Source organism: Lissotriton vulgaris, chromosome 11 (genome assembly GCF_964263255.1).
Source record: "Lissotriton vulgaris chromosome 11, aLisVul1.2, whole genome shotgun sequence".
Classification (NCBI taxonomy): Eukaryota; Metazoa; Chordata; class Amphibia; order Caudata; family Salamandridae; genus Lissotriton; species Lissotriton vulgaris.
This window is the reverse complement of record NC_141699.1, coordinates 260,557,056-260,582,641: the sequence shown is the minus strand read 5'-3', so window position 1 is coordinate 260,582,641 and position 25,586 is coordinate 260,557,056. Positions and strand designations below refer to the sequence as shown.

The 25,586-nt window shown below is 44.9% G+C and overlaps 1 protein-coding gene across 1 annotated transcript in view; it reads left to right on the top strand.

Annotated features, from left to right (window-relative positions):
* Positions 1-25,161, top strand: part of LOC147679625 (SEC14-like protein 2) — a 269,075-nt gene extending 243,914 nt beyond the window's left edge. Inside the window, exon 12 of the mRNA XM_086943202.1 lies at positions 23,834-25,161. Within this exon, the coding sequence (XP_086799328.1) occupies positions 23,834-23,982 (149 nt within the window). The 3' untranslated portion in view covers positions 23,983-25,161. The remainder of the gene's footprint in view (positions 1-23,833) is intronic.
* The last annotated feature ends 425 nt before the right edge of the window (positions 25,162-25,586 follow it).

Genomic DNA, 25,586 nt, shown 5'->3' with positions numbered 1-25,586 from the left:
AAAGAAGGGGAAAAGCGGCACAGACGCGAGTGAACGCGAAGCACAGCACGGCACAAAGCGCAAGCAAAGCGCTAAGTAGAAAGACAAGCAAAAACACAGCAAAATCGTAAGTAGATAATAGTAATGCACTTAACTAGCTGCGGAGCAGCAAAGAAATAGGAAGTGTGACTATCTACCTGGCCTTATATACTGCAGACTCTATGGTTGTTACCCAAGTGTTCATGGGTATTGTGTTTTTTTTATGTGTTTTATTGGCTGCTGGGCATTTCTAATAAAGAAATGAGTATAGCATAATCGGAGCCTCCTGTCCTGAAATAGAATTACCTTGCAATTATCCCCCCAGGAGGACTGTGCTTTACCGGAACTGAAGCTTGTGACGCCTCCGCTGCTCAGGCAGGCGGGTGCGGGTCTGCTGACACGCGTTGCGCTGAGGTATCAGCGTGGGGAGAGCAGGCGACTTCCGAGAAGTGATGGTCGGAGCAAAAGCTGGGAGCGGAGTTGTGGCGTCTTATCACAACGGAGGAACGAATACCCGCACTTGTTGAATTACGCGGTTCCTCCGGTGGTCAGGAACTAAACTGAAATTCACAACATAACTCCAGAAAGAAAGTGCAATGGCACCCGACGCACTGATGGAAAGAGAGCAGGCAGCAGCTGATATGTTCTGTGATGAGAACATATCGAGTACAGACTCAATTACCCAGAAGGCAACAACAACTACATCAAATACCGGGATAAAAGAAAAAAGTAAGCTCCTAGAAAAAGCAATGAGAGCAGAGCAGAAAAAGTGGTGGGAGGCAAAATCCCTGCAGCGTTACATAGATGTGGGTCGTGTACGGCGGGAATTAAGAATCTTATTGGCCCCAAGTTACGAGGCACCCGATCGTGACATGATGCGCGAGTGGGCTGAGACCAATTTAGAGTCTTCGCGCAAACTATTATTTATCCTGGTAAAGATTATCAGAGGTGATAGACAAACTAAATAAAGAACTTGAGGAAATAGGTGAAACTGAACTATTGGAGAAAATAAAAAATGACATGAAAAAAAGGTTGAAAAAAGAAGAGAATATTATTCGCGAATGTAAGGCGTTTAAATTCCATAGAGATCGTTGTGACTACGAATGCGGTAGAATATTTACATTTGCCCGCAAATTTGAACATTTGAAAGCAGACAAAGCTGGTACAAGGCATCAAACGAAAAAAAGTATAGAAAGTATGATCTCAAGTATGCAAACGGATTTAACATCAGCATCTGATGCAAGCTCCACAGCAGACAGTGAACAGGAACAGGTGAATCGTAGGGGAACCAGGAAAGAGGGAGCTAGAAAATGTTCACTTACAGAAGAGGTGGATTTTTTATGACAAGAGCGCCTGCAAACATTACGCCCATGGAAATCACAGGGCAACCCTGCAGTAACAGAAGCAGAAAGCGCAGGGAGAGGCGCAAGGCAAGCAGGTGCAGTAGAAAACAGCAGCAAAAGGCAACTGAAACGGCAACAGAAATATTTTTGGTGCAAGTAAATACTGAACCTGCTGAATCAACACCCAAAACAGTGATCAATCTAACTGAGGTTGTTTTGAACAAGGCAGAAGAACAACTCTTATCTTTGGGACTCTCTTATTGTCCCGACAATTCCTTCAATTATGCAACCACGAGAGTTGATATTTATAAGAGTGTGGGGAAGTTAAAATTGCAAAAGTATTTTAAACAAACGAATTGGTCTAAAATTACAAAGCCACCATCAACAAATGATAATTCTGCCTTGCAATCTCAAAATGATACAGGCGCAGGCAACAATGAACCAGACAAACAACTGGAGTCCGTATTGGAAGCTCTATTGGAGGAAGGAGACACCTCCTCCACTAGACAAGAAACACCTTTGTCCCCTTTCACTGTACAAGCAATTGAACATACACCTTTCAAGCCACCCTCTGACTTTCTATCCCATGATGCTAAAGGACACAATTGACAGCTTTCAAGATCAAGTGGTGCATGATTTGTAAAATGTATATAGGAAAATTCAAAACACCAGCGCTGTTGACAAAAACCATCGAAAAAATGTAAAGGAGCTCCAATTTCATGAACTAATAACCAAACTTAAAAAGGATCATGATATAGTCATAAGGAGAATGGACTAAGGGGGCAATGTAGTCCTATGGAAACGTGAAGATTATATCAACGAGGTCATGAAGCAGCTAAACGACATGGACTGTTACAATCGCTGCAACAAATAAGCTTTAATGACAGTAAATGGAGTCTACAACTTGAAGTTATCAGCCTGGAGGAGTACTGGATTAGTATCAATGGATGAATATAAATATTTGAGGAACAATAACCTAGTAACACCGATTTTATATTTCATCCCCAAGATCCATAAAGATGCAGCAAACCCCCCAGGTAGGTCCATAATTTCAGCTCGAAATATCTTTGAAAGGACTTCAATTTATATTGACTTTTTTCTCCAACTATTTGTTCAATCTCAAAAATTGTACATAAGAGACACTTGGGATTTTTTGCAAAAATTTTTTGATTTTAAGTGGCATGATGATTACTTACTGATTACACTGGATGTGACATTGTTATACATGTCAATCAGACATAGAGATGGTCTCAGAGCCATCCAATATTATCTAATTAAACAACAGGGGGTGGTGATGGACAGAGTTTCTGAATTAAGCAGAATACTCTCACCCAGTCAAGAGATCAGGGCTTAATCCAACACCGTTTTTTAGCTCACTGCACCATCCCAGCTCAGAACCTGGCTATATGCAAATTAGTCTGTCCCTGGCCCAGTGTATCATGGGAACAGGGCAAACCAAACTACCAAGCCAATTCTTTCACTGGGAAGGAAACAAGCTACCGGGGACCGGTTTCTGGCATTTCAGCCGTCTTCGGCCCGGCTTGCTTGAATCCTGATGGTGCAATGAGCTAGGGACTCACGTCTGAGTATACCCTTCCACGCTTATGGTGGACAAAATAATTAAACAACAGGGGGTGGTGATGGACAGAGTTTCTGAATTAAGCAGAATACTCTCACCCAGTCAAGAGATCAGGGCTTAATCCAACACAGTTTTTTAGCTCACTGCACCACCCCCTGTTGTTTAATTATTTTGTCCACCATAAGCGTGGAAGGGTATACTCAGACGTGAGTCCCTTGCTCATTGCACCATCAGGATTCAAGCAAGCCGGGCCGAAGACGGCTGTAATGCCAGAAACCGGTCCCCGGAAGCTTGTTTCCTTCCCAGTGAAAGAATTGGCTGGTAGTTTGGTCTGCCCTGTTCCCATGATGCACTGGGCCAGGGACAGACTAATTTGCATATAGCCAGGTTCTGAGCTGGGATGGTGCAGTGAGCTAAAAAACGGTGTTGGATCAAGCCCTGATCTCTTGACTGGGTGAGAGTATTCTGCTTTATTCAGAAACTCTGTCCATCACCACCCCCTGTTGTTTAATTATTTTGTCCACCATAAGCGTGGAAGGGTATACTCAGACGTGAGTCCCTTGCTCATTGCACCATCAGGATTCAAGCAAGCCGGGCCGAAGACGGCTGTAATGCCAGAAACCGGTCCCCGGAAGCTTGTTTCCTTCCCAGTGAAAGAATTGGCTTGGTAGTTTGGTCTGCCCTGTTCCCATGATGCACTGGGCCAGGGACAGACTAATTTGCATATAGCCAGGTTCTGAGCTGGGATGGTGCAGTGAGCTAAAAAACGGTGTTGGATCAAGCCCTGATCTCTTGACTGGGTGAGAGTATTCTGCTTTATTCAGAAACTCTGTCCATCACCACCCCCTGTTGTTTAATTATTTTGTCCACCATAAGCGTGGAAGGGTATACTCAGACGTGAGTCCCTTGCTCATTGCACCATCAGGATTCAAGCAAGCCGGGCCGAAGACGGCTGTAATGCCAGAAACCGGTCCCCCGGAAGCTTGTTTCCTTCCTAGTGAAAGAATTGGCTGGTAGTTTGGTCTGCCCTGTTCCCATGATGCACTGGGCCAGGGACAGACTAATTTGCATATAGCCAGGTTCTGAGCTGGGATGGTGCAGTGAGCTAAAAAACGGTGTTGGATCAAGCCCTGATCTCTTGACTGGGTGAGAGTATTCTGCTTTATTCAGAAACTCTGTCCATCACCACCCCCTGTTGTTTAATTATTTTGTCCACCATAAGCGTGGAAGGGTATACTCAGACGTGAGTCCCTTGCTCATTGCACCATCAGGATTCAAGCAAGCCGGGCCGAAGACGGCTGTAATGCCAGAAACCGGTCCCCGGAAGCTTGTATCCTTCCCAGTGAAAGAATTGGCTTGGTAGTTTGGTCTGCCCTGTTCCCATGATGCACTGGGCCAGGGACAGACTAATTTGCATATAGCCAGGTTCTGAGCTGGGATGGTGCAGTGACCTAAAAAACGGTGTTGGATCAAGCCCTGATCTCTTGACTGGGTGAGAGTATTCTGCTTTATTCAGAAACTCTGTCCATCACCACCCCCTGTTGTTTAATTATTTTGTCCACCATAAGCGTGGAAGGGTATACTCAGACGTGAGTCCCTTGCTCATTGCACCATCAGGATTCAAGCAATCCGGGCCGAAGACGGCTGTAATGCCAGAAACCGGTCCCCGGAAGCTTGTTTCCTTCCCAGTGAAAGAATTGGCTTGGTAGTTTGGACTGCCCTGTTCCCATGATGCACTGGGCCAGGGACAGACTAATTTGCATATAGCCAGGTTCTGAGCTGGGATGGTGCAGTGAGCTAAAAAACGGTGTTGGATCAAGCCCTGATCTCTTGACTGGGTGAGAGTATTCTGCTTTATTCAGAAACTCTGTTCATCACCACCCCCTGTTGTTTAATTATCCAATATTATCTGGCACGCAGGGGTCCTGAATACGGTGAGCATACCAACATGTTATTGAACATGGTAGAAAATTGCCTAACCAACAATATCTTTTTGTTTCAAAATGCTTATTATCAGCAAGCCAGAGGTGTCGCCATGGGAGCCAGCTTCTCCTCCAGCTATGCTTGTTTGCATATGGGCTGGTGGGAGGAGCTGGTTCTCATGGAGGGACACGAAGAGACCATGTCCAAACACATTAGGACCTGGTGGAGGTTTATTGACGACCTCTTCCTGGTATAGCAAGGCACTAAAGACTAGGCAGAAAAATGAATCGCTGAGATTAATGTAAATCAACTTAATCTCAATTTTAGTGGCCACATCAGTGAAAACTCAGTGAATTTTTTGGACATGGAAGTCTATATTAAACAAGGTAACCTTGAGACTTGCTTGCACAGAAAACCCACAGCGGGAAATGCTATCTTACATGCTAGCAGTGCCCATCCTGAGCACCAAATTCAAAGCATCCTGTATGGTGAATTACTGCGTTTAAAACGCATATGTAGTAATGAGCAGGACCTTACACTAGCCCAGGGCGAATGCATAAAAAGATTCCAAGAGAGGGGATATAGTAAGAAATGTCTGGATAAAGCCCTCTTAAAAAGCAAGCAGGAATCTAGAGAGAATCTGGTGTGAATCAAACATAATGAGTCAAGCAACAACAAGTCACTGGACAAGTTCAGATTCATTTTAAAATGTAATCAACAGGAAGGTGCAGTAAGGAAAATAATGAAGAAAAATTGGCACCTAATAAAACAAGATCCCATTATTGGCTCTAGAGTTCCACGGCAACCGGCAATTACATATCGCCGGGGTAAGTCCATGAGGGATATTTTGGTAAAGAATGACCCGTGCGGACCACCAATTAAAAATACATGTTTATCACAACAGGTAGGATTTTTTAAATGTAAAACATGCAAAGCCTGTCAGCACGCAGTGTCCATGACCAAATACAAAACCCCTTTGAGTGACAAGGAAATTGCCATTGATAAAGTACTGAATTGCAAATCTGATCATGTAATGTATGTATTGGAATGCCCCTGTAAATTAAAATATGTAGGAAGCACTGTTCTACAAAGCCACAAAAGGGTGTTACAACACATCCGTGCGATCAAGAACAATGATCCTTCCTATCCGGTGGCACGTCACTTTAATGAAAAACATGAAGGCAGTCCGAAGGGGCTACAATATTATCTATTGGACTCAGTCCCAATACCAAAGAGGGGTGGGGACCGTACAAAAGCACTTCGTAGACTTGAGATGACGTATATTTTAAACCTCAATACTAAACATCCAGGGGGTTTAAATGCCACGGAGGAACTGTTAACCAGCCTTGATATATAACTAAGAAAGAATGAATACTGAGCCTAGTTTACTCATGAATTGAATTTTATAGCAAACACGAAATTTTTAAGGTGGCTTTTATGGATGTTCATTTATTTATATATTTATTTTTACAACTTGGTCCAGGTTGTGAATTAGAATATATATTTATACTGTTCAGCAATGAAATGTGTACCCGTATGGACATCAGATATACTAAATGGGTTTTAGTACAATGGATGCAATTATATTGTTTAGCTACATAGAGGACACACGTCATGCAAAATTCAGAAACAGAAATGTGTCATATTTATTTTGAAATATTTATGTATTTATTTATATATTTATTAATACATAATTTTGCAGAGTTTTAGAATCCCTGTTATATATAAAACTCTATTTGGTATTGATTTAATATCTTGTTTTAAAATTCCCATCTCTCTTTAGGTATTTATATCAAAAACAGTATAAGGTTTTCACTGTTCAATTTTTGTCTTTCCCTCTAAATCTTCATGCCATCACTGAAAATGTATAGGCAACATAGCAGCTGCAAAATGCCCTTTTCCTTTTAGTTATTTATTTGGTTTTGCACAGTTGTATGACTATTGCACTTTAAATGTATTGCACTTGGCTCTGAACAAACATCAAGCTTATTCATGATGAATATACATGGAGCAACTAATGGTATTTATACCATGATGAAAACTAGTATTAACTACAGGAACAAACCATGATAGTGGTGACATCAGTGTAACACAAATACTAGTTTTACATTGTCCAAGATGTTCTCATAATTTTGATAAGAGATTTATATTTATATATGTATATTTATTTATAAATATGGAGTATGGTTATATGTGTACATTGATGTAATTTCTCTGTCCGATTATTAGTTGCCGTCACGCATTTATGCAGTAATCATGGCCCCAGGTTGGCACTATGAAAGAGTAGATTGATGTTTTAACATTGCACTGTCACTTTAATGATTTGTCACATGGTGTAAGCAGTAAAAAAGCTAAAAACATATTTAAACCAACTGTCAAGCCAGAAGCGCGTCATGTGATCAAGTCCCCTGTGAGGGACGAAACGCGTCATGGCTGCTGCACTAACTATGGAGTCTGAATTAACTGCAGCTGACTAGCCACAGTGGTCCGCGCTCTTTCTTTGCCTGGAGGAATTGGGCTAAGTGGGAAGAGTTATCCGGAATATATATCTATATCTATATATATATATATATATATATATATATATATATATATATATATATATATATATATATTATTTATTTTTTTCACTGAAAAAACCATAGGTTTCACACAGGTTATAGTTAGCTGGACATTTCACTCATACAAAACCATTGAAATTCCCCCGTTACAGTTAGTTCAGCTAACTATAACTCGTGCGCCCGCAATGCACTTCTGATGACGTTACATAATATATCATTCATGACATGGTCAGTGACATCACTGATGACATCTCAAATGACATCACTGATGACATCATCCAGTGAATGTGTGTCTTTCTGAAAAATAAATATTTTTTATACATGTATATCTAAAGGTCGATGGAAGAATAAATTGGTAAGTAAGTGTCTAAATGGATGGGTTTGTTTTGTAAAATTGATTGTATAGCTGACTTATTAAGTGTATCTTAGTGAATACATGTATTAGTGAGTAATGTTTAAATATGTAAATATCTGTATCAGTGTCTCACTTTGTGTATGAGTGGCTGCATGGGTTGGTGAGTAGCTACATGAGTGTCTATATGGGTTTTTAGTTGTTTTTTTGAGTATCAGTATGAGTGTCTGTATGGTTTGGTGGGGGGTATTACTTAGCGCATAGATGCATGATTGACTGACTCACTGTTTGTATGTGTTTTGAAGACAGCATGTGTGCAGGACTGTATGGGTGGATGAGTGTGTGTATGGGTGTGTTAGTGAGTGAATGACGTCTCAATAATATCTTTATGAGTAACTACATATGTTTTAAACTAGTATATGTGAGTATTGATGTATATAAGTGAGAATATGTGAGAGTGAGAGATTGGAAGAGTTCCTGTATAAATAAGTATGTGTTTCTATAAGTGATTGTTTAAGAGAGTAAGTATGTGTATGTTTCTGCAGAAGTAAGTGTAGTGGTGTGTGTAGAGCTGTATATGCAAGTAAATGGATGTTTGATAGTTTATTTGCATGTGTGAGTATCTGTGTGAGTAACTGTATGGATGAGTGTCGGTGTGTAACAGGATTTCTAGGTGTATGAGTGCATATGATGAGTGAGTACATGTATGAGTCACTATATAGAACTGTTGGTGAATGAGTGGATGTGTATGTAGATGTTGGAATTACTGAATAGGTTGTTGTAACTGGTATTGGTGTCTCCATTTATTTGAAAATTTAATTTTTGAGTGTGTGTATCAAAGGTTATATTATGGTGAGAGGAGGTCTGCCACTCTTTCACAAGGATGTCATGAGTGATGTCATGAGTGACGTCACTGACCATGTCATGAGTGATGTAATATGTGACGTCATCAGCAGTGCATTGCGGGCGCACGAGTTATAGTTAGCTGAACTAACTATAACGGGGGAATTTCAATGGCTTTGTATGAGTGAAATGTCCAGCCAACTATAACATGTGTGAAGCCTATGGGTTTTTCAGTGAATTTCTAAGGTTTTTTAAATGCTAATTCCTAACTATACTGTGGCTGAAACCTATGGTTTTTTCAGTGAATTTCTAAGGTTTTTTAAATGCTAATTCCTATCTATAACGTGGCTGAAACCTATGGTTTTTTCAGTGAATTTCAAAGGTTTTGTAAATGATAATTTTTAAATGTATTAATTGTTATATTTTTTTATACTGATTTACTACATTGTTTTTAACTATTTATTTTTAGATATTTTATTTTTTAAATTACATTACATATTTTTAATATAAATTGAAAAAAATGTTTTTAAAAATATTGAAATTGTAATATTTGTTTATTTAATTTTATATTTTTTTAATGTATATATATTGTATAGCAGGCAATGATATCCTATGGAAGGAAATTCAAGTTACTGGGAAGTATGGTTAGAATTACTTTTCAGGATCAGTAGTGGGCTGAAACATGTAGCACTGCGGTCTCTCCTGATAACAGGTGAGTAAATCGGAATTTGTAGTTTGGCTGATTTTAAAGGAATTTTTTCAAGTTCCAAAACTCCACACACAGAAGAATTTCCAAGTGAAACCAGTCAATGTTAGCCTATGGAAGGAAATTCAAGTTACTGTAAGTACGGTTAGAATTACGTTTCAGGATCAGTAGTAGCTGAAAGATTCAGCACTGAGGTCTCTCCTGATAACAGGTGAGTAAATTGGAATTCGTAGTTCGGTTGATTTTGGAGGAATTTTTTAAAGTTCCAAAACTCCACACTTAGAAGAATTGCCAAGTGAAACCAGTCAATGTAAGCCTATGGAAGGAAATTCAAGTTACTGTAAGTACGGTTAGAATTACTTTTCAGAATCAGTAGTGGGCTGAAAGATGCAGCACTGAGGTCTCTCCTGATAACAGGTGAGTAAATCGGAATTAAGAGTTCGGCGGATTTTAGAGGAATATTTGTACGTTTCAAAAATAGACACTTAGAAACTTTTCTGGTGAAAACCACACAATAGATTCCTATGGAAGGAAATACAAGTTACTGGTAAGTACGCTTAGATTTCCTTTTCAGGGTCCGTACTAGGCTCAAAGTTGCGGCACTGAGGTCTCTCGTGATAACAGGTGAGTAAATCGGAATTCGTAGTTCAGCTGATTTTAAAGGAATATTTTGCTCAATAGTGAAAGAAGGGGGCGGGGCCTGAGGTGACATGTGTGCAAACACGCCCTGTGGCGCGTTTTAAGTTGGGGAATTAATTCCTCTTCAATCCTGAGGTCCCCTGTGGGCCAACTAGCCCACCAGGTACCTCCGGTATGCTCCAGGGAGCTGCGTTGCAGAGAGGTGTTCAGAGGCCACGCTCCCTTTTTACAACACTCTGCAACTCAGCTCCGTGGCCCCATCTTCTTGGAGAATTTTGCAAAGATTTGTTGACCGGCGCCAAAGTTATTCCAAATAGAATGTTGCGGATTTCCTATGGAAACTAGGGCCTAACTATAACTAGCTACTGGCGACCGCCAGTACGATATATATATATATATATATATATATATATATATATATATATATATATATATATATATATATATATAAACCACTTATCTTCACAACCTCCGACCTCGGCGAAATGAAGACACGGACCCCAGGCTGTCGGTAAGGTAGATTTTAATAACCTTTTTTAATATATATTGCTTCAGATTCCTTCGTTTTTCCACGTATGGTACAAAAGTCACGGCACCCCAGCAACAGTAGGTTTTCAATTATTTATTCTTTTAAAACACCATGTGCATATATATATTCCATTTGACACTGCCCTAATATTGAGGCACCACACATATCAGCGTTGAAACACCTTTTATTCACTTGGTGGCAAAGGAAATCGGCACCGACATGCAGCAATGTTCAAATGTCCATACGCGTTTCGGGCATGCTGAGCCCTTGGTCACTGGTTTAGCAGGTAGGCGGCTGAGTGATTTCGCGCCGTATTCGCAGCGCTTCCATTTAAGTTCAGCCTCAGTGGGCGTGGCATGATTCTGTTACACTCTGGTCTCAGTGGTTTGTACCTATAGTGGTATGCCCCCAAACCTTTCTTCAATTTAAAAGCCTTCAAGTCGGTTTGCTGACCAACACAACCTCCTGAGGTCCCACCCTGAAAGACCCTTTGCTGACACCTACTTCTCTCCGGTAAATGGATCCCTGAACACTGATATCATCTTCCACACCGCACGCAGAGCTCAATGGAGAAAAACCTTCCAGGCCTTACTCAACGTCTCCACCATCAGGAAATCCGCTCATGGACTATCACTCTCCATCGCTCCATCCAAACGCTTCCCTGGCAGTACAGCCATTACTATTTACAATAACGGGATTGTTCTAATTCAAGCCACAGACAGGAACCTGGAACTACTCGACAACCTGTTCCCCACTTTCAAAGAGCACCTCTCCAATCGGCGGCCCTCCACACATACCCCAATCCAACTGAACCAGAACTCCTCACTTCCAACTAACGTCTCAGAACGACCCACCGCCTCTGACCCTCACAACGCGACTCTATGCCATCCCAATTACCCCCCCAATCTTTCCACCCCCGCCACTCCCTACACCCGCGCCGCACCTAGCTCTCCCCTCAGCCGTGTCCTCTCTCCCCCCACTCCCTGCGCCCCCCCTCCTGGCCCCCACTCCTCCCTCAACACCCCCCACCCTACTCTTTGCACTCGTACAAATCCTGTCATACACCCCTCCCTCAACATCTCCCTACTCACTCCCTGCACTCCCGCCACTCCTAGCCCTCACTCCTCACTCAACAGCGCACCCTCCAGTCTCGGCACTCAACCCATTCCAGACCTACACCCCTCCCTCAACATCTCCCCCCCACCCCCACTCAAAGAAATCCTGACATACACCCCCCCTCGACATCTCCCCCCCACTCCCTGCACTCCCGCCACACCTAGCCTTCACTCCGCCCTCATCAGCGCCCCCCATATTCTCGGCACTCAACCCATGCCAGACATACACCCCACCCTCAACATCTCCCCCCCGCCACTTCAAGCCTCCACTCTTCCTTCTACAGTTCAATCCCCACCCTTAGCCCCCCCTCCACTCCTGGTCCCCACTCCCCCCTCAACATCTCCCCCCCACGCTCACTCCCCATTACTACACTTGCCTCCCCACAACGATCAGTCTCCACTCGTCCCGCATTTGCCTCACCCCTCCTGTCGCTGATTACCCTTCCAATAACTCTAACCCCACTCCCAACGGCACGCTGGATATAATCATGACCACCCTCCTCCAAGTGAAAGAAGAGCTCCACTCGCTCAAAGAGTTACTCCTCGCGCACAGCAAGCACCCCCCCTCACGACCACTTTTCAACGAATGAACAACTCCCCCCCACATCCTAGGCACCCCTTACATGGGACTTCTATCCCCTCTCGCAATACCTCCAACAGGCCTAAGCCTACTATCAAGACACATCCTAACCGCCCCTTACATTGGACCTCTATCCCCTCTCGCAATACCGCCAACCGCCCCCAGCGCGCAATCAAGACTCTCTCGGACCGCGACATACACACCCTACTCAGCTCATATGTCCCGGCAACCCAAAACAGCTTAACCACCACGCACATGTCCATTTCTACGATTCTCTCCAACCCTAGTAGGCACCCCACTCATAGCAACAGAGGCTCTGTTCCCAACAACCTCACTAAAGTCCCTCTCGCTACGGAACCCTCCACCTCCCCTTGCACCCCCAGACTCAAATGCACACTTCTCAACTGTAGGTCGGCCCAAAAACACGCGACGGAGGTCGCTGACCTCATCTTGTCTAGGAACCTTGACCTGGCCATACTAACTGAAACATGGTTAACTGAAGCCTCCAATCCTATCATGGATATCCTAGTCCCCCCCAACTACTGCATCTCTAGACTTGACAGGTCCAACAACAAGACAGGTGGCGGAATCGCCTGCATTTACAAGAGCAACCTATCTATTAACAAAGTCACCGCTCCTTCTCTTACCTCCTGTGAATACTTCTGCCTTGATGTCACCAGTGAGAACAAACCTGTATGTTCACTACACATCATGTACCACCCCCCGGAGGACAACATCGTCTTCTCCCAACAACTCATGGACACAATATCAATCAACGCAGGACGGCAAAACACACAACTTTACCTTGGTGACTACAATCTCCATTGGAATGACTGCGGTGACGCAGTAGTTAATAGCCTCAAAAGTTTCTTTACCGCTTCGGACCTCACTCAAATTTGCAACACCCCGACACATGACAAAGGCTCTATCCTCGACCTGGTCATTTCCAAAGAAGGCACCACTCAACTTGACTCAATACAACCTTGTGACTGGTCAGACCACCATATTATCACATTCCTCATCAAGGAAAAAGTAAAACTCATCCCGGTGCAATACGCCAAGCCCAAAGTCTGGAAAAGAGACATGAGGAAACTCAATCCAAACTCTCTACCCCCCAACAGCTGCAATCTCCTACTCCCCCCTACCGATGCTACTGACGTTCAGGACCTAACTGACCACTATCTCAACTCCATGGCCTCAATAATCAATGAGGCCGCTCCAATGCAACTGAAAAGAGTATCCACTAAGATATCCAACCCCTGGTACAACGGGAGTCTCAAGGAAGAGAGACGGGCTATGCGAACGGCAGAGCGCACCTGGAGAGCAGTTCCCTCGACATTGCATCTCAAAACTCTGAGGAAAAAGAGAAATGCATACTTCAGGAAAATAAAACGCTCAAAGTCAGAGTTCTTCAGAATGCAGCTAGACCAAGCAAAAAACCGTCCAAGTAAACTGTTCGAGCTAATCCGATCTCAATCTAAGGAACAACTCCCAGCTGTCGACATCATGAGCACTACTCCTTCCTGTGAAGATTTCTCAGCTTTCTTTAACAAAAAAACTGACAATATAAGGAGCGACCTCCTCATTGACGCAAGCCTCTACTCAATACCCAACTGCTCAACACCAAATAAACTAAAAAACAATGCGACATGGTCATCTTTTGACACCTACTCTGAAGAAGAAATTGACAGAATACTCAGCACCCTAAAACCATCCAATCACCTTACTGACCCTCTTCCTGCTAACGCCGTAAAAGACTTCATCCCTTTGCTACTCCCACTCTGGACTAAAATTATCAATAGCTCACTACAACAAGGAACCATCCCGGACTCCCTCAAAGTTGGACAAGTTACACCTTTATTGAAGAAACCAACAGCCGACCCCACGGACCTAAACAACTACCGTCCGATTACCAACATTCCCACTCTCGCCAAACTTTTAGAAAAATGCGTCCAACTACAAATGACAAAGCACATAGAACAGTTTGATCTCCTCAACCCACACCAATCAGGCTTCCGAGCAGGGCACAGTACTGAAACCGCGATGACTCACATAATTGACGACGCCATCCAAATCTTAGATCAAAATAATACCTGCCTGCTCATCCTTCTTGATCTCTCTTCAGCATTCGACACAGTGAAACATGAGAACTTACTCGAACTCCTTAAGACAAGAATGGGCTTCTCTGGGTCTGTGCTTCGTTGGTTCACTTCCTTTCTACACAACAGGTCTCAAAAATTCAAGAGCAAAAACCTGATGTCTTCCCCAGTACCGGTATCGTTAGGTGTCCCGCAAGGTTCCTGCCTATCCCCTACTTTGTTTAACCTTGTTATGGAACCTCTCACCACTCTGTTACAAGCATCCAATGTACACTTTCACATGTACGCTGATGACACGCAAATATATCTCAAGTTACAATCCCCCAAAGACATCCTGAGTCTGAATTCAACGATCAGAAGCACCCAATCTTGGCTGGCCAACAACTACCTCAAACTCAATGCTATGAAGACTGAGTTCCTCCTAATCTCACCTCCCACGAAAATATCTTCCGCACAAACATGGCTTAAGCACCTAACAGCACTCAATGTCCAACCGACCATCGTGGACTCAGCAAAATCCCTAGGCATAACACTCGACACCAACCTCAACATGCAGCAGCATATCAGCAAGGCTACTAAGGGGGCGAACTTCAAAATAAATACCTTGAGGAAACTGAAACCCTTCCTCCCAGCAAAAGACTTCCAAACAGCAGTACAAGCTCTAGTCATCCCTCGCATAGACTACGGCAGCGTGGCCCTCTGTGGCCTCCCCCTAACGACAACTGCACCCCTCAGAGCGTCACTAAATGCGGCTGCAAGACTCATCACTGGATCAAAAAAGCATTCGCATATCTCCCCTGACTTCAAATCCTTGAACTGGCTGCCTCTTGAAGCCAGAATACAGCTGAAAATTGCCTGCATGACGCACAAGGCTATACACCTGAAATCACCCAGCTACCTTACTCATAAGCTGACAATGTCCGGTGGGTCCAGAGCTATCAGGAGCACAAACAATCTTCTGTTGAAACCGCGAAGATTCCGGAAGGAAAAAACTTACAAACGCTCCTTCTCTGGAATGGTGCCCAGGATCTGGAACGCACTTCCTCCTGAAACGAGGCTCATCTCTTCCTCCCTTCTTTTTAAGAAAGAAGTCAAAAGTATCCTTATGGCTAAATACAGTTGAACAATTTGTTTGATTTACATTGCGAACAGTATTATCAGTATTCTGTTATGATACAGCCTATATATTCCTATGTACGTGTGTCTGGACTTATATTAGTCTAAAGTGCTTAGATCCTTACTACCTCATATCAGTTTTTTATCGATTTCGGTATTATTCACAGCGTTTTGATGGCCTACGCTCCAACTAGGCCGTGCTACCTCATACCTGTACTATACGTAATTTGTTTTTTGCTATGTACATGAACTTGATGATCTACCTCCCTACTATCCCCCCTTGTTCCCCTACCCTTCCACCTGCCTGTGTAAAGCGCTCTGTTATCTGCAAAGATCTTGTTCGCGCTATATAAAACTCAAAATAAAAAAAATAAAAAATTTGTCGAAACCAAGTCCCCGCCAATGTCATCCTCGGGAACGGTAACGCTGTTCCACTTGACGCCGCTTGATTCTTGAACGGCGTGCAGGAGCAGCTGTTACGCGCCGGGGTGCCTCGCGTCCCGGGTCGGGCTGCTACATATTCCATTTGACGCTGCCCTAAGATTGAGGCACCACTCAACAGCGTTGAAAGACCTTTTTGTCACTCGGGTGGCAAAGGAAATCTGCACCGACATGCAGCAATGTTCAAATGTCCATACGCGTTTCGGGCTTGCTGAGCCCTTGGTCACTGGTTTAGCAAGTAGGCGGCTGAGTGATTTTGCGCCGTATTCGCGGCGCTTCAATTTAAGTTCAGCCTCAGTGGGAGTGGTATGATTCTTAATATTGTGAGGAGACTGGCGGCTGGCCCTACTGTAGGTTTATTGCCAAGAAACTTCCACTTCCAGAATGCAGCGCAAGTGCACGCCCACTGGGCGGGACTATTCGTGATGAGCACTACAAGTTACACCTGCGAGCTGTCTCTCCCTATTGCCATCCCTTTGAAGAAAGGCAAGATGAGCCTGAAACGCATCGGGAACTTCGGCTAAGAGGTTGCTGTATTCACTGTACTCCTTTTGATGCTGCTTCACTGAAATAAAGAATAACACCATGTGAGAGGGCCTCCAAGTGTCAGGTGCTTACATATGGAATATAATATATATATATATATATATATATATATATATGCTCCGACTTGCCTCGTTTTTAGAAGAAAGGAAAGCACTCTCAGGGGCGAGTTCAAAGATTTATTTGGAAGCCACAGCGACCAGACGCGTTTCAGCGTTTGCCTTTTTCGATGGGAAAGAATGGCCCTCAACAAGGGTCCATCCAGAATATATCGGTAAAAAGCATCTACGTGTTTCGGCATGGAGCCTTTGTCAATATATATTCCTCCTTCCATCCAAATGTATACAGCTGTTGGGTGGGCGATGTGGACCGCAGTGGGGCCAAAAGGTTCTTCAGTATAGAGAACTGGATTGCGGCCAACAGAAGCATATTCCAACCCATCTGCTGTGGTTAGGAATATAGGAATCGTGGTGGACTATGAACTTTCCTTTACTCTGAAGAAATTATTTTTTTACTTTGAAGTTCTGCTAGATGTTCCACCCATAATTCATTGCCTCGCTATATAGCAGAATTGAATGCCTAAGGCTAGTCTTCCAGACTAGCTTTCACAAGATTTTTGGACCTCCACCCACAGACTTCACCATAGTCAAAATGCTGCTGTTACAGTTTGAGTAAGAGAAAATGTGAGCATGAAATGTCTCTTCATTTGTCATTTTTACGGCCAACACATTCATTTCAGAGCATTCCATGGTGCTGAAAACATTTTACCATCAGTGCCCTTTTTTTAGGAGGAACCATCTGCAAAAATATCTCCCTAATTGTTCATTGCGCTGAGCATCAAAACTGCATCTTAAAATACTCATCTTTCGGGCTGAACTTAATGAAAGAATTACTTACCTTGGGTAACACCTTTTCCAGTAGAGACTCTCTAGACATCAGACTAGATCTGGAACTTTTTCATGAGCAGTACCTCTGTGCGCTGGTAAGTAGCATCATTCGGCTCCGTTTGGCGTCGTCTGTACCGTAACTGATGTGCGCGGTGCTTATGTAGGAACCACCAGAGAATGCGGACGTCAATTTCTTTTCACTACTTTCCACACCAGGAGTGTGCAGCTATGAAGATCACGGACCACTGGTGTGTAAAAACTGGGTCCCTGGAAAGGGAACAGCCCTGTACCTAAAAATCTGTTTGCAGAGAAGGGAGGATGGGTGGGTCGGTATGGATTCTGCAGCTAGATAAAGTCTCTACCAGATAAGGCGTTACCAAAGGTAAGTAACTTGTTCATCTGATAGAGACTTCTAGCCACAGTCCTTACCTTAGAATAGATACCGAAACAATACCCCTCCAGCGGTGGGTCTGCAAACTCTATTTAGACTAGAAAGTCCTGTAGGATTGAACGGGCAAAGTGCCCATCTCGACGCACTTGACTGTCCTAGCAGTAGCACTCGGTGAACGTGTGCAATGAAGCCCAAGTTGCAACCTGGCAGATGTCTAGGACCGGAACTCTGCATGCTAACGGTGTGGTTGTAGCCTTTCCTCTGGTGGAATGAGGGGTTGCTTCGTGGCCAGTGCATCGTAGATCTTAATGTAGAGTACAATCCATCGGGTGATGGTTAGTTTCTGTACGACCTTCCCTTTCTTGGCTCTGACACACCTAATGAAGAGTTGATCATCCACACGGACCAGTCGTGTGCAGTCAAGGTAGAACAACAACGCTCGTTGTTGGGTTCAGCTGGTGAAGTCTCTCCTCTTCCTTAGAGGGATGAGGTGGAGCCGAAAAGGTAGGCACGGTGATGACCTGGCCTACGTGCAAAGGGGTGCCTACCTTTGGCAACAAGGCCGCTTGAGGCAGAAGCACCAGTTTGTCTAGGTAAAAAGAAATGTACGGAGGCAGAGATGACAGCACCTGCAGTTCACTGACCTGCCAGGCAGATGTATTTGCCAACAGAAAGGCAGTCTTGATGGTGAGGAGCCTAAGAGGACTTTTATAAAGAAGCTCAAAGGGAACAAACATCAGAAAAGTAATAACCAAATTGAAGTCCCATTGAGGCATCAAAAAGGGAGCAGTAGGAATATGTGCTGAAGACCTTAAGGAACCTATTTACAATAAGGGACTTGAAAAGGGAAGGCTAGGTCATGCAGCCGCAAAAAAGGGAAGATAGCAGACAAATAACCCTTCAAAGATCTTGCCCCACGTCAGATTGGAGATGCCACTTGTGATCCGCAGTGCATCTTCAGCTGAGTTCCACTACTCTGGCATCCAGAGAGCCCTGACCTGATAATCCAGCCATGTCCAGGAGAGCAGGGCCTTTTGACAGAGGGTCCACAACCCCACCCTGTTTGTTGCAGTACCACATGGAAGTAGTGATGTCTGTTAACACCTGCACTAGCCTTCCCTTGATGGAGGGTAGAAAGGCTTTCAATGTCAACTGGACTGCTCTGAGCTCCAACAAGTTGATGTGGAGTCCGAATTTCACCGGAGACCAGAGTCCTCTGATCTCCACCTCTCCCAGATGGGTGCCCCAGCCCAAGAGTTGATGCATCGGTCACTACCATCAGATCTAGTTGGGGAATAGAGAGGGATCTGCCGCTGATTCAATCACGATTCGTCAGCCACCGCTGCAGATCTTTTGCAGTGCCCTTCGAAATCTGGACCATGTCGGAGAGACTCCCCTAATGCTGCATCCATTGAAACTTGCCCATTGTAGCATCAGGTGCCACTGCATAGCCCGCATAAGCCAAGGTGCATGTGTCACAAGCAGGATGCAGGAGGCCATGTGGCCCAGCAGCCTCAGAGGTAGTCTAAATAACCTGGCCCTGCTTGGGAGGATAAGCCTGAAACTGCAGGGTCCAGAATAGCTCCAGTAAAAATGAACACGTGAGAAGGGATCAGGTGTGACTTCGGCACATTGATACTGAACCCCAGTGAGTGCAAGAGGTCTGGATGCGAGACACAACTGCCTATGGCGAGCATGCTTTCAATAGCCAGTCGTTGAGATAGGGGAAGACTGGAGCCCCTGATCTCCACAGGTGAGCAGCAGCCACCACCATCCCCTTAGTGAACACCTGAGGAGCGCTGGTAAGGCCAAAAGTGAGCATGGTAAACTAAAAGTGCTCGAGGTTCAGCGTGAACGGCAGGTAACATCTGTGGACAAGCAGGACATGAATGTGGAAGTATGCATCCTGCAAGTCCAACACAAGCATCCAGCCTCCTGGGTCCATGGCAGACAGGACTTGAGCGAGCATGAGCATTTAGAATTTTGCCTTTTTCAGGAAGAAATTGAGTGGGTGCAAGCATAGATAGGACAAAGGCTTCTCAGTGGTCGGATGTTATCGACCTGCAGTGTTGTAGGTGATGGTGTATCCTGCCTCCCACTGGTGCCTGTGAAGGTCGGAGGACAAACTAAAGGGTCTTGGAGGCTGCAGCAGCTGGGGTGGACTGGCTCGACCCCTGGCTTTTGACCCATGAGGTCCGTGGGTGCTGCATCCTCGATCACGCAAAGACTGAGAAGACGGACAGTGAATTGAGAGGGGCCATTGAAAAGCCCAAGGATCTGGCCATAGTGCTGCTGTCCTTGAAGTGTTGCAGTGTGGATTCCGCCTTGTCACCAAAGAGTCAGGAGCCATCAAAAGCACCAAAAGTTTGGCCTGGGCCTCCCCAGAAAATCCAGTCGTCCTCAGCCAGGCGTAGCACCATAGGGCCACTGACAATGAAACCGTTCTAACTAGCAAGTCAGTCCTATCCAGGCCACATACTATAGTGAACTTAGCTACCTCTCTCCAGTTAGTAATAGCTTGAGAGAGTACAGCTTGGGTCTCCTCCAAGACAATAGGCAGTACCTGTGCAACCAGAGCGAGTTGGATTATCAGCTCAAAAGGGACACAGTTTTCACCGTTCGCCGTGCCAATCTGGCGGAGGATGACATCTTCATCCCCAAGGTATCCAGCCTTTTGGAATCCCTGTCTGGGAGAGTGGAAGAGAATGCACCAGGATTTAAATTGGAAGTGGAGGTTTGGTGCACCAAGCTTTCCGGGGTGGAGTGTATTGTGAAGAAACTGGGGTGCCCTGTGACGGGCCATGGCAGCGGGCAATCGACCCATTCACAGGAGCTCCTATGCAGGGCTTGGACTAGGCCCAGAGTAGGATGTTCCTGAGGGCTTTGTTAAATGGGAGAAGCAGTTCGGATGTGGTGACTCCTGGATGAAGCACCACAGTCAAGACATTTGTCTTGACAACCACAGTGGGGAGCTGAAGGTCTAGGACCTCAGCCGCACTCCTCACCACCATAGGGAAAAAGGCTCCGTCCTCTGTAGCCACAGTAGGAGGAGAAACCAGGCCACTATCTGGGGAGGTATCCAATCCACTGGCATCCGCCAGAACCTCACACCAGGTGCTCTCTGTGACACCTGGGGCGGTATTCGTCAGGATCCAATGGCCCCTCCTAATCATCTCCAAGTCCTACCCCAAAGGAATAGGATACACTGGCCTGTGTGGTCTGCCCCCAGTTGGTTCTAGATTCTGCGACAGATGACGCCCATCTGTTTCCGTATCGGAGTTGCAGATGGGTATGGAAACTGCACAACAGAGGGCGGTGCCAGGGGCGTTGGCAGAGGAGCTGGTGCCAGGGAAGGTCGAGGTGGCGTAACCAGCGACACTTTGAATCCATCCATGGATCCAAGGGGCCCAACTTGCCCCGGGTGCAAACCCGCCGGCAGAAGTCCAGAAGGGGCCCCTCCTGAGCCCGTGGGTCCCAAAGGCGCACCAGCAGTGATGGGCTGCCCAAATGGGAGGTGCATTGCCTCATAAAATTCACTCGGTTAGGCAGGGGTCACTCTGGCTCCTGTAAATTCAGGGAGGCGCTGGGATGGTCCAGGGGCAGATTTAACCGCGGAGCCAAGCCTCAAATGCAGACGCTCCCTCGTCTTGTCAGAGGACTTTGACAGACCGGGCAAAGTAGAAGACCTCTACGACTTGTTGCTCTTCTTCCGTTTGTGGGAATTACTCGAATTCCTGGGCGACTAACTGTGACGACGAGTGCTTGGAGTAGCTCAGCATCCCATCCCAGGACCTTCCTCCTGGGGCCTTCCGCACAGGACCTTCCGCTTGATTGAAATAGAGACTGTCGGTACATTACACATCGAGTAGCAAGGAGCTTGAGGGACTGCTCCTCCAAGGCCTTGGAGTGCAGGGGAAGGCAATCTATGGAGGTCTTTGCTTCATGGTCACACTTGAGGCACCAGAGACAGACACGGTGTGGGTCCGTCACCGACATTTAGAGGTGACAGGCAGCAAAGGGCTTAGACCCAGCTTTCCTTGTGGACATCCCTCCCACACCAGAAGACACAGTCTCAAAAATCTTTGATAAAAGGGTTGAAAAAGGTCAGTCAAAAAATGACTGGGGGCAACACTTCTCCAGATTTTTGCTAACTGGTGCAGAAAGGAAAGAACTGACGCCAGTGCATTAGGGTGGCGCCTATTACCGACACGTCCCTTCCAGTGCAGACGATGCCACGTGGAGCTGACATCACCTACAGACGCACAGGTGTACTGCTCACGAAAAAATTCTGGATCTAGTCTGATGCCTGGAGATTATCCTATGGTAAGGGATCTGCAGCTAGAAGTCTCTATCAGACAGGTGGTACCTCTTTGTAAGTCAGTGGTGCAAGAGTATGGCACTCTTCCAGAATCCCTGAGAAAGGAAAGCTGTTAATTTAAATTCTGTTAAAATTTCAGACATGCCTCCCCCTCATTAATTTACCCTTGTTTATTCGGTAGTCTCTGAACAGATGTGTCGAATCTCACAATTGTGTGTAAATAATTCAACATAATATTCACAGATGAGATGCTGTAGAAGATAGCTGTCCTCAGAATGTGAATGGGCAGGCCATCCAGACTCAAGAGACATTATTGTCATGTGTTTGCAATGAGCAGCACCCACAACAGGAGTTTACCCTTGCTGGAACTGGTTAACAAGTATAGAATGGCACAGACAAGGAAATAGAGAATGTAAACTGCTCTTACAAAACAAGTATGCAGCTAGGCAAAGCAGACAAGAAAAGGCAGTGGTGGCCAGGTCCAGTATGCAGGATGCTCAACTGGAAGAAAAGTATTAGAAAAAACATGTATATATATGGAGGGACACGGAGTACAGCCATAGGAAGATCAGATAGGAGGAAGACAGACAAAAACTGTTAGCAGCAAGTCAAGAACATAGAAAAGAACGTAGACCAAATGGTAGGTAAGATGCCAGGGACGTGGACCTGGTCAACTAGAAAGACGACTTGTGTTCGTTCTCTCAATTAGAGCAGAAATTAGGCTGGAAACAAGCCATGCAGAGGCCTTGCAAAGCAATGTTGCGCTGGCCTCTATTGTATGAATAAGTGAATGTTTTTAGTCATTTAGTGCTCAATTAAGAACTTAGGCCTGACACCAGAACATCACAGCTACACGTTCAAAGAGAATTGTGTAGTAATTACAAATTGAGCTGATGTTTACACAGCTGAGCAGATGGGACTGGTATCGTCTTGGGAGTCACAGACTACACATTGGGAGCGAAGAGGGGGTAAGGTAGCTATAGAGGAGAAAGGTGAGATGATCAACTACTAAAAAGAAGCAAGTGAGTGAGATCAGCATTTGAGGGGGAGGAGGGCTGTGAATGAAAGATTGCCAGAAAGAGACCGGCGATGAGATTGAAAATTAGAGGGAGGGCGTGGGGAGCCGTGCCCCTCCTCCTCCCCCTTGAGATTGCAGTATGGGAAGCAGAACTAGATTGGTACCAAAGGGTGGAACAAGTGATCTACAAAGTCCAAGGCTGTCCAAAAAAGTGGGAGAGTGTGGTGGGCCTGGCGGTTCTGGCAAGAGTACAGGGGGTACGGATTAATGAAGGACTGAGGGACAGCCACCAAGGGGGGTGGGGGTGGGGGAAAGGAGGCCAATGCGTGTACTCTAAATGTTATTGGGCCACAAAGGTGCCGCTCTTGAATTGCTGGTAAACGCCTGCTCTGATATGCAATGAAAGAAAGATCTATAGCCATGTTATGACTGTAGACTTTCTCTCAACTTTATACTGTATGAAGCTTCCATTTTTCAATAAAAAGAGTTTTATAATAAGAGAATGAGACGGCGGCACAGTGGTAAGCGTTTGTCTGTGAAGGCAAATAGCAAGATTGAATCTGAATAGAGGAGGTAGGTGGTGATATTTTGTCTATAGAGGAGACATAGATGGAGTCCAGGGAGGATGCAGATTGTGAGAATGGGTCAGCAGTGGAAGTCAAATGGTGACACTGGGTATGAGGGGGAATTTAAATGCAAGCTTTGGTCCGTGAAGAAGGCTACTCATGCGAGTGGAGACAGAGACAGACCTAAAAACGTATGGTAAATGAGGGTTAATGAGCACATGGGGGAACATTGTGTCCGTTTCTTATTATTCTGTGTTTTATTGCAGATGTCATACGTTTCGATAATACCTACAGCTACCTACACTCCAAGAAGATAAGCTACACCGTAGAGGTGCTGTTACCCGACCCAGACTACGAGGAAAAGATCCGGAACCTCGGCACCCAGATGGAAAGTGCTCTTGGCCTTACTGATTAACCCTGATTCCCCACCTATTCTGGTCTTGTAGGTTCTCGGGTCTTGAAGGTTTCTCAATCCTTGAAGCTCAAGTGTCTTGCTCATTTCTGTCACTCGACTCTGCTGAGTGTCTTTCGTACCTACCCTGATGTGCTTCTAGTCTGCTTTCATTACCCTCCTTGACATTTGTGTAAGCTCTCACTCTCTGAAAGGCTTCTCTCATTTCTGTCACTTAGAGCCACAAGGCCTCTGTAATTCCTACTGCTCAGCTGTAGAAGGCCTTTCCCATTCCCAGCACTCTCCCTTACCAGACCTCTCTCATTCGCACCGCTCAGCACTTCTGGGCCTTGCTTGTTCCCACCTTTTAGCAGTCTTAGGCCTCTGCCATTACTCCTGCGAATATCTCCGAGGCTTGTTCCATGAATGCCCTGCAGCTCTCACAGGTCTCTTGCTTTACACTTCATCAGCTCAACCAAGGCTCTCTTATTCTCTCTATTCAGTTCTCCGAAGGGCCGCTCTCCTATCCCAGATACTGGTCGTTACCAGGTCAGCCCCGCCAAGCTGCTCAGCTCTCCTAAGTCTCTTCTGTTCCCACCTCCCAGGGCTCTCTCATTCCCACTAGCACGTGAAGCCTCTCTTGCCATTGCCTTTCAGTCTTTCAAAGCTCCTCATGTTCACATCTCAGCTTTCCACAGCCAGATTCAAGATTGGGTGGAATTTGGGTGTTCGGAATGATGTTCCTAAATGATTGTTTATCCAACGCTGTTAAGTAGCACTTTCAAACAAATGTGTTAATGTATATGTTGAGTTTGATTACTGTAGTAGCAGTTGTGATGCCTACAAGGCAAATGTGTACAGCACTTCTAACAGCAGGACCACAAAAGGGACTTTCCCCATGCTGTAAGCAGGGTGGCAGGTAGGTGTACCCACTGCATGGCGCAGGGGCCTTTATTCTCCAGAGGCATGTTGGCACAAGCAAAAGGGTTATTTTGTGAATATTTGCAGTTCCCGAGGCTGCAGCTTCTATCCACAGTTACCACTAAGCTCCAATTGCCACATCTCATAAACGCCCTCCCTCGATCACTCAGCCTTTTCTGCTCAGAGTAGTCTTTGTAAAATAAGAAGTGTCATGTGAAACTCTAGATTTATAACAAAATCTTTTATTCGTCTGATCAATAATAAAAAAATAAATATTTGAAACTCTTCCTGTTTTTACTCTCTTGCTTGAAGTTCAACTTGTATTTTTAACCCTTTCCCAAGAATGAACCCTTATTTCTCAGATTCAATGAATTTTAGAGGTACTTTCTCCCACTCCAAACAGTGCGCCCCATAATCGGAACTTTGCATTTATGAACATGACAATATATCTTTATATACGCTAATAATCAGAAAAAATGCGCCCGACCAAAGGCTCAGCACCTCAGTTTCTTAAGTAAACCAATTTATAAAATGTCTGTGAAAACGCATCCAGCGTATGCCACACTTTTACTCCACTGGAAGCCAGATATGTATTCAAAAGAAAAGGACTAAGTGCACCAGGATGAAGTCAAAGGATTCCGTATATAGTCCAAAATAGATTCTTTTTTTTTTTTTTTTTATTTTTGAAAACCTTTATTGTGCACAGA